Genomic DNA, 8,065 nt, shown 5'->3' with positions numbered 1-8,065 from the left:
TTCCATTAACATATCTTAAAGGGTGAAGGAGATATGGAGCGGTAACAAAATAAAAGGCTGTAATCAAAGACTTAGTTGTGTGACCTTCACCTGTTTTCCAGTACGTCATCTGCATGGTGAGCAGATAAAATGCAAAGTTCAACCCTTAACCTATTAGTTTTATTTGGTCAAATTTGACCTCAACATTACGTTTGTATATACAAATTTATTTTAGCTCCATTGTGACAAAAGCTGACTGCTTATAGACTATCTCGCCGAGTCCGTTTCCTGGACTGAAACCAGTCCTGTGTCCTTTTTGAGAGGCCATAAGAAAGTTAACATAGTAGGGATCAAACCTACATCTTGGGTGAGAGGTGGACACCTACAACACTAGACCAGTCTCACCCTAGTGGGGATCGAACCCACAACCTCTTGGGTGAGAGGTGGACACCTACAACACCCTCACCCTAGTGGGGATCGAACCCACAACCTCTTGGGTGAGAGGTGGACACCTACAACACTAGACCAGTCTCACCCTAGTGGGGATCGAACCCACAACCTCTTGGGTGAGAGGAGGACACCTACAACACTAGACCACCCTCACCCTAGTGGGGATCGAACCCACACCCTCTTGGGTGAGAGGTGGACACCTACAACACTAGACCAGTCTCACCCTAGTGGGGATCGAACCCACAACCTCTTGGGTGAGAGGTGGACACCTACAACACTAGACCAGTCTCACCCTAGTGGGGATCGAACCCACAACCTCTTGGGTGAGAGGTGGACACCTACAACACTAGACCACCCTCACCCTAGTGGGGATCGAACCCACAACCTCTTGGGTGAGAGGTGGACACCTACAACGCCAGACCACCCTCACCCTAGTGGGGATCGAACCCACAACCTCTTGGGTGAGAGGTGGACACTTACAACGCCAGACCAGTCTCACCCTAGTGGAGATCGAACCCAAAACCTCTTGGGTGAGAGGTGGACACCTACAACACTAGACTACTCTCACTAACATTACATTGAGTGAACATTAAGATGTCCGATGTTTCATAAATATCCTTTACAGGTGTAGGTGTGTACACCTAATGCCAGGCTTAAAACCGTTAACTTGTCAATTGGGATTCTAACACTGACAATTTTCATTGAAGACATTGTAACAGATGTCGGAGCGCAATTTAAACACATTGACGAAAACGCTAAAAATGTAAGTCGCAATTCGTGAATGTATTCAGGTGTGTAAAACTGATAAACAATAATTCTAAATTATACTAACCCAGCCTGATGCACAGAGCATGAAAAAAGTATAACTGAAGTCTCAATACTTTAAACAACCATCAACAGTTCTTGTACAGCTTGGCTGTAGGGCTGAGAAAAAGTTGCCTTGGTTATATTTCACAAGAGAGAAAATGATTTTTATATCTTTATTTAAAATCTATTACATTTGAACATATTACAAACACAGATTGCAACCACTTTTTGTACAGAGAATGGAACTACTGTCTGATATATATTAATAACTCTTACCATCTTTGCACTAACACATAAATGAATAAACATACCATTAAACATAAACCAATTACATTCACACGAGCCCAGTATGTTCATCTGGGTGCATAATAAAAATAAATGATGATTAAATCACTTAAGTAATAGAATTCTTAATTTTTTAATCCTAAAGCTTATTTCTAGTCATAAACTAGCTTATTCCCATGCAAAGCTTTAATCTAAAATAAACCTCCTTAATACTAAGCAACGGATATGTTCATGTTATCATTTAAGCTGAACAGATATAATGAGCTGAAGAACTATAAATTATTATTATTATTTTACCAGATTTGTTGAGCGCCCTTTTCATAAAAAATACGTTCAAGGGCGCTTCAAACCTAAATTGTATATAATTTGCTGATCAAAACGTTCCATCAGGAATGTATGTGCTTTTATTTTTTTAACACGCAACAGCAATTGGTGTATTCTATCCATTCAATCAAAATGAACACTCTCAAACCTAGTCTATTTTAAATCAAAGCAATCCATGGGAAAACTGGACTCCCTAGTTTAGACTTGATGAAAGTTCATCCATTTTTTTGTAAATCTCATTTCGTTTATCTTGGATGACCTTTTCATTTTCAATATACTGCTGCTTGCCGAACTTGCCAGCCACAAGTTTCTCGGCAAGGACTCCTAGGGCGTTGATCTGATCACGGTATGCCTGGTCCTGACGGTTCAGCTCACCAACCTGCATGGAAAACAGATTATTATGAAGCACATCTTACAAATATTGTGTAAAATGTTTTCGTTATTTATTATGCACCAGTAATTTGTAAACCCCCCCACCCCCACCCCGTCTGGGAAATAGAGGGGCCTTTGATTTTGGATCCAGCAAATCCCTCTGATAAAATCCCCACCAAATACCCCCGCACCCCGGGGACATCATAGGTAAGTCCCCGCTATTACTTTCAATGTATCTAAAATCATTGCTCGACAAAAAACACATTGAATACTCAACTAAAATTAAATACAACACAGAATATTTATATTTATGACAAAGAAAGGACTTCTGACATTTGAAAACATTTACAGTCATCAAAATAAAGACCTTTGGAACAAGCCCAAATCCTCATACTAGTGCTTGACCACTGCATTTACGCTAGGTTTTGAATAAATTGGCTAAATATTATAAAACAAGTCTAGTTTTATATATTCACTATTCAAAATACTGGTTGAGTCATCGTACCCTTTCCGTGAGGTCAGAGCCCTCCTGCTTTAGGGAAGACTGTAGCCCTTGTATCTGCTGTGTCAGCTGTTTATAGTCCGCGTCTATTTTCTTCCGACCTGCGATAAAGCTCGACTGGTCCTTGCTGGCCTTGAACTTGTCAATGGCATCATCGTAGCTCTGGTAGAGGGCACTGCGGCGGTCCTGGGCACTCTGAACCTCCTCCAGAAGGCTGGCAACACGCATTTTGCTCTCCTTTGCCTCGTCCTTATGAGAATAATAGGTGTCAGAAATATGTTCTATGACTAAAAAAAACACTTGACCACACACACTGATAGCAAGTTGTTATATTTTCAAAGTTTTCCATTTGATAAATCTTCAATGTAAAATAAACAACTTGTAAAAATCCGAACTTCTACAAAAGCATAGGCATAATGATTTGGTTGAGTATCTTAATTAAAAGAAAGATAAGTTACAGATCAACATTCATACTCTGTGCTCAACTAATGAATGAGTAATAGATATCATATTCTGATAATAAGCAATGATAATTGGTATTGCAAACACTTTTATCGTACTACCTTCGTGATGGAGAAGTCCATCCTAACGTAGATAATCACGAGCACGAACATCAGGTAGAAGGCTCCGACAACCAGGAGGGGCTCCTGCAGAAGGCGCAGTTTCTGGAAGTTGTAGTACAGCTGGAAGAAAAGAACACATCATGTTTTCAACTACTGACAAGTACTGTGTAACCTAAACCAAATTTTAAGTTAATTTTAATTTCAGAAAAAGTTTTCTAGTTAACATCAAATTTTTGCATGACACTGATGGTGACCTTGCAAACAAGGCTATGAACTTGAAACAAGCCTAGTATTCACCGAAAATCCTGAAAGCTTCTCAAAACAAGTGTAACAGACTGCACAAATTGCCACGACCTCTCCCTCTGCAAGCGGACACTCTACCACGTTGCTATAAAAGCTAGCTCTATATCAAGACAGTATAAGTGCCGCTACATACATCGTATACCAGGTTACACATTCCCCCTCCATTTTGAAATTTGTCCTCGAATTTAGGAGACAAAGGTCAATTTGCAATGACCTTGAGGCATATCGTATAACACAGGTCCCTCGTTGGGCGCCAAATGTAACAGACTGCACAAATTGCCATGTGCACCTATCGGGGTTCGAACCCACGACCTCTCCCTCCGCAGGCGGACACTCTACCGCGTCGCTATAAAAGCTAGCTCTATAGCGAGCCGCTATATGCGGTTACACAAATACAGAAAGGCAAGAATTAATGATCACAAATTCAATCGTATCATTAAAAGCCATCGAGGTTATGTTGAAATTATAATTAGCACTGTCTGCAGGTCATGGATGCCAATCTGATGGGGAATAACCGCAGCAAACCTTACCTCAAAGTCCTGGATGTGCTGGTCGACGAGGTTGTTCTTGTACGCCACGATGACAGGTCGTCCCACGGTGTCCAGGTATGTGTAGTGCAGACCATTCTCCCCCTTCTCCACCTTGAACGGGGTCTTCAGCTCAATACCACTGTAAGAATCAACATCTTGCAGTGAAATTGTACATTTCAACAGAATATTTAAAATATTTCTAATTCAGATTTCATTCCGTCACTGAAATGAGAATAAGGGAAAGTGGAAAAGGGCTTTTATAAGTTGTTTCTCATCTTCCAGTAACAGCCTCTATTTTGATTTTATAAGTATAACCTTACATACTTTGTATGTTTCTTTCTATAATAAAATATGATTTAACCTAAAAAGGTCTAAGTGTCCAATGAAATATTATTTTTAACTAATTGGGAATTTAATCTTTACATTTGGGGAAAAGTTAATATCTTTTCCCCAAATGTAAAGATTAAATTCCCAATTAGTTAAAAGCCTAGTATTCACAGAATATCAAAATTAAGGTGGAATAAAAGCAAAATAATACTGGTACTTTAACACAGAGTACAGCCCCTTTCTCCATTCACATATTAATATGATATTAATATGATATTAATATGTGAATGGAGAAAGGGGCTGTACTCTGTGTTAAAAGTACCAGTATTATTTTGCTTTTATTCCACCTTAATTTTTGAATTTTGTCTCATGACACTGTCCTAATCATACTGCTAGTCAGATGCATGTAAACATTCCTACGCACAGGGTACAGAAGGTAGCAAAATCATCTCTCTATGTATCAAATATTGATCTCCCTAAGCCAATGTATGACCACTGTGCGCAAGAGTATAAAGGTAATATAGACAAAGGCAGACCGAAACAATAACTTCTGCATAAATTTAGGTAAAACAAATGGAAATATATATAGGACCTTTTCTGCATGAAACCTTATGTAACAATTACAGAGAAGAATTTTATTGTGTTGCATTTGAAAATTAATACCCATAAATTCCATTTCATCGAATACTCTGTATTAAAAGCACTTACGAAGATCCTTCTGGCAGGATGATTTTGATTGTCAGCTGGTCGATAACTAAGTCATCAAAAACATGGTCAACAAATCGCATCTTCAAACCATAGCTGTCACCTGAAAAAGCATAAGAAAAAAACAATGATATATTTTCTTATGAAAGGATCTTCTTCAAGCAAATGTTCTCAAGAGTCAAAGGTACCTCTTGATACAGTACTTCATCCTATTGTTCATTTGAAATACTTTTTTCATTTACAGCATATAAAAAATATGCAAACATTAAGACTCCAGACATAAATGTTAAACCATCAAATTACTATAAGGCTACCAAAATAATAACTAACCAGAGTTGAAGAGGTACTGGTAGCTGGGTACATTGTATCCAATGGTGTACTTGGTCTTCCATCCTCCAAACAGAGGGAAACGGGGTCGGAGTTCCACCTCAACCAGATCATCCATCTCTCGCAGGGCACTCGTCGAGATGTTGCCGATCTCGTCACGATAGTATACATCACTGGCAGCAGCTGGCAGGACAGTCTAAACAAGGAAATATTTTTAAATCTTATTTCTAGCTATCACTACCTATACTTGGGCACTATCTAGAAGATTACCTAATTCACAGAAGCATAATAGCAAAATTATCAATATTATTTTTATTACATCTAAAATGTATATAATTTTCCACCACCATTTTGTTTTTAATTTCTTCCTAAAGAGTGTACCGTATCTAAGCATAGATTTAGAAAAAATAGTTATGCCTGAGATCGATCGACCGACCTTTACCTTCCACTAACAGGAAGGCAAAATAAAGGAATTCTACATGGCCAGATAAGTCAGAAAACTGTTTGGTATTCAGAAAGAAAACTGTTTGTTTTTCTTCTGCAACAAGTTGAGTTTGAAAGATCTTTATGAATATTTAAATAGAACAGCTGAAGTGACACAATCAAACCTTTATTTAAAAAACAAAAAATGTCTGAATAGTACCTTGAATGCCTTAACAGATGCCCCCTGGTCAGCTGCTCTCTGGTAGTCGTATCTTGAGAAAGATCCCTTCAGTTCAGCACCACTGTGTCGGACCTCAATGTGCTCCTCAATTGCGATGTTTCCCCAGTGTGACACCTCGATCACACGCTCCATACTTGTGATGGTCAGGAATGGAGTATTGTTTTCAGAGTGCACTCTAAGCTCAGCCTGCAGGTTAAGTATGAAGAAATTTTCATATACTGTATATGAATTCAATAATGATGGAGTTTTCTATTATTTCTTCATTAAGTTTATAAAATTTAAAAGCAAAGTTCTCACCTCTGAGAAAGCCTCTTTGTTCTCAAAAGGTCCGTATGTGATAGTGTTTTCTGACTGGGACACTGGTTTGGTCTTTGTGTATGACTCTATTGTGCTGCTGGCTGTGTTCACAGTTGTCTTCTGGGTTTTTACTTTGTATGGGGAGAACACAAACAGGTTCCCATTGAAGACAACATACTGTTTTTCTGACTGTGTGATCTGGCGGGGGAATGGCGTCAGGGCGTGGGAGAAGACTGATTCTACTACAACAATAATCGTCTTGCCAGTCTCCAGAGCAGAAGGAAGGGCCACTCTCCACAACTGTTTCTCACTTTAAAAAACAACATGTTTTGTGATAAAAATGTTTGTGTGATACAAAATTAGTTTTCTATTGATTGCCATTTCTTTGGTAATTATTTTCTTAAAAGTCCATGTTTTGAAAGCAGAACTCAATTCTTTTTGACAAAGCCCCAATTCATTTTAAGTGAGAATGTCAATGCTTAATTACTGATAAGACTAAAAAACCTCCTTACCTTTGCCCGGAAACAGTAGTTTGTGATACAGTAAGAGCAGCTCCCTTTTCATCCCCACTTCCTTTTAGCTGCAATAAATGCAAAAGTTAAGTTATTGAATAAATCTGTTTTCAAGGTTGCTTCAGCATTCGAGAAATTAACCTGTGCAGTCTTCAAAATTAAGACATTAAGATGAACTCGAATTCTTATACTATTGCTTGGCATCAAATTTATACAAGCTCTACTATATAAGCTCTACTATGTAAAACCTTGCGGGCTAGTTTTATTTCAACCATTGCCCGTGTGTGCAAGTTTTTGAAGAAACACAGCTATTTGTTGCTTGCCGATTAATCGCATCTTGCACATTAATGTGGCATTTCTTATTTTTTAAATTTATTGCAATTAGGCAGTAAAACTGAGGGCCATAAATAGCTGTAAATTGTAAATAGGATTGTCCAAGCGTGACATTGAATCCCACTTCTGACATGATTATTGTGGAAGAGTGTATGCCTGAACATTGGTTTGAACCCCATACAGTTCGACCAGCAGCCGACACCACAAACGCATTGCCATAAAAGCTAGCTCAACAAGGCTGTTGGAAGTGCCCTATACGGCTGACACTATATAACTGAACTGTCAACAATTTAGAAAAAAACAACAACGAATACTTACAGAAGCCCCAAAGAAAGAAAGGTAATTCTGCAAAGATGAGTCTATTGGCACAAGGAAATATCCTGTCGATGACTTGCCAGTGTTTTCAAAGGTGATTTCATTAGTGATTTTGACAAGATGGGTAGAAATATCAATTTTCCTTTCAACGTCAGAAATAACCAAATCTGCATTGATTGCATCCTGTCTTCCAAATGCACCGGCTCCAAAAAGAAGCAGGCACGCCAGTGGGTATGCAAATAGCTTCATATCTGAAAATACTTATTTCTGACAAGCGATGGAAGAGGATTTGTCTAGGATTTGTCTAGTAAATCTTCCTGTAGAAAATCTTAGCCGGCGAAACCCGGAAGTTGTTGTCCGGAAGTGTTGTGTCATGTAAAGCTAGTGCAGCCATCTGTTTGAAAGAAATAATGATATCATAAATTTACATTATTTCCAAAAAAATAAAATCTATAAATGTATCTATCATT

At 38.5% G+C, this 8,065-nt stretch overlaps 1 protein-coding gene across 1 annotated transcript; it reads right to left on the bottom strand.

Annotated features, from left to right (window-relative positions):
• Window positions 1–1,395: 1,395 nt before the first annotated feature.
• LOC128218478 (dolichyl-diphosphooligosaccharide--protein glycosyltransferase subunit 1-like) lies at window positions 1,396–7,958 on the bottom strand. Its single transcript, XM_052926152.1, has 10 exons — window positions 7,599–7,958; window positions 6,948–7,015; window positions 6,436–6,745; window positions 6,118–6,324; window positions 5,478–5,670; window positions 5,151–5,250; window positions 4,116–4,254; window positions 3,283–3,402; window positions 2,723–2,968; window positions 1,396–2,224 (listed from the first exon to the last, which is right to left on the bottom strand). The coding sequence occupies exons 1-10, from the start codon at window positions 7,842–7,844 to the stop codon at window positions 2,039–2,041; spliced, it is 1,815 nt and encodes a 604-aa protein (XP_052782112.1). The 5' UTR covers window positions 7,845–7,958; the 3' UTR covers window positions 1,396–2,038.
• Between the last annotated feature and the right edge of the window lie 107 nt (window positions 7,959–8,065).

This window comes from Mya arenaria, chromosome 14, assembly GCF_026914265.1.
Source record: "Mya arenaria isolate MELC-2E11 chromosome 14, ASM2691426v1".
In the NCBI taxonomy this organism is placed as follows: Eukaryota; Metazoa; Mollusca; class Bivalvia; order Myida; family Myidae; genus Mya; species Mya arenaria.
Note: the sequence above shows the minus strand (reverse complement) of the source record. Positions and strands in the feature narration are given on the sequence as shown.

Bases quoted from the DNA above. Each gene is read 5' to 3' on its own strand.
- LOC128218478 (XM_052926152.1), bottom strand. From the start codon at position 7,844: ATGAAGCTATTTGCATACCCACTGGCGTGCCTGCTTCTTTTTGGAGCC. The intron at 3,403-4,115 runs GTAAGGTTTGCT...CTTTTCTTCCAG, and splicing joins AGCACATCCAGGACTTTGAG to CTGTACTACAACTTCCAGAA. The intron at 2,225-2,722 runs GTACGATGACTC...TTTTCCATGCAG, and splicing joins GCTCTGACCTCACGGAAAGG to GTTGGTGAGCTGAACCGTCA.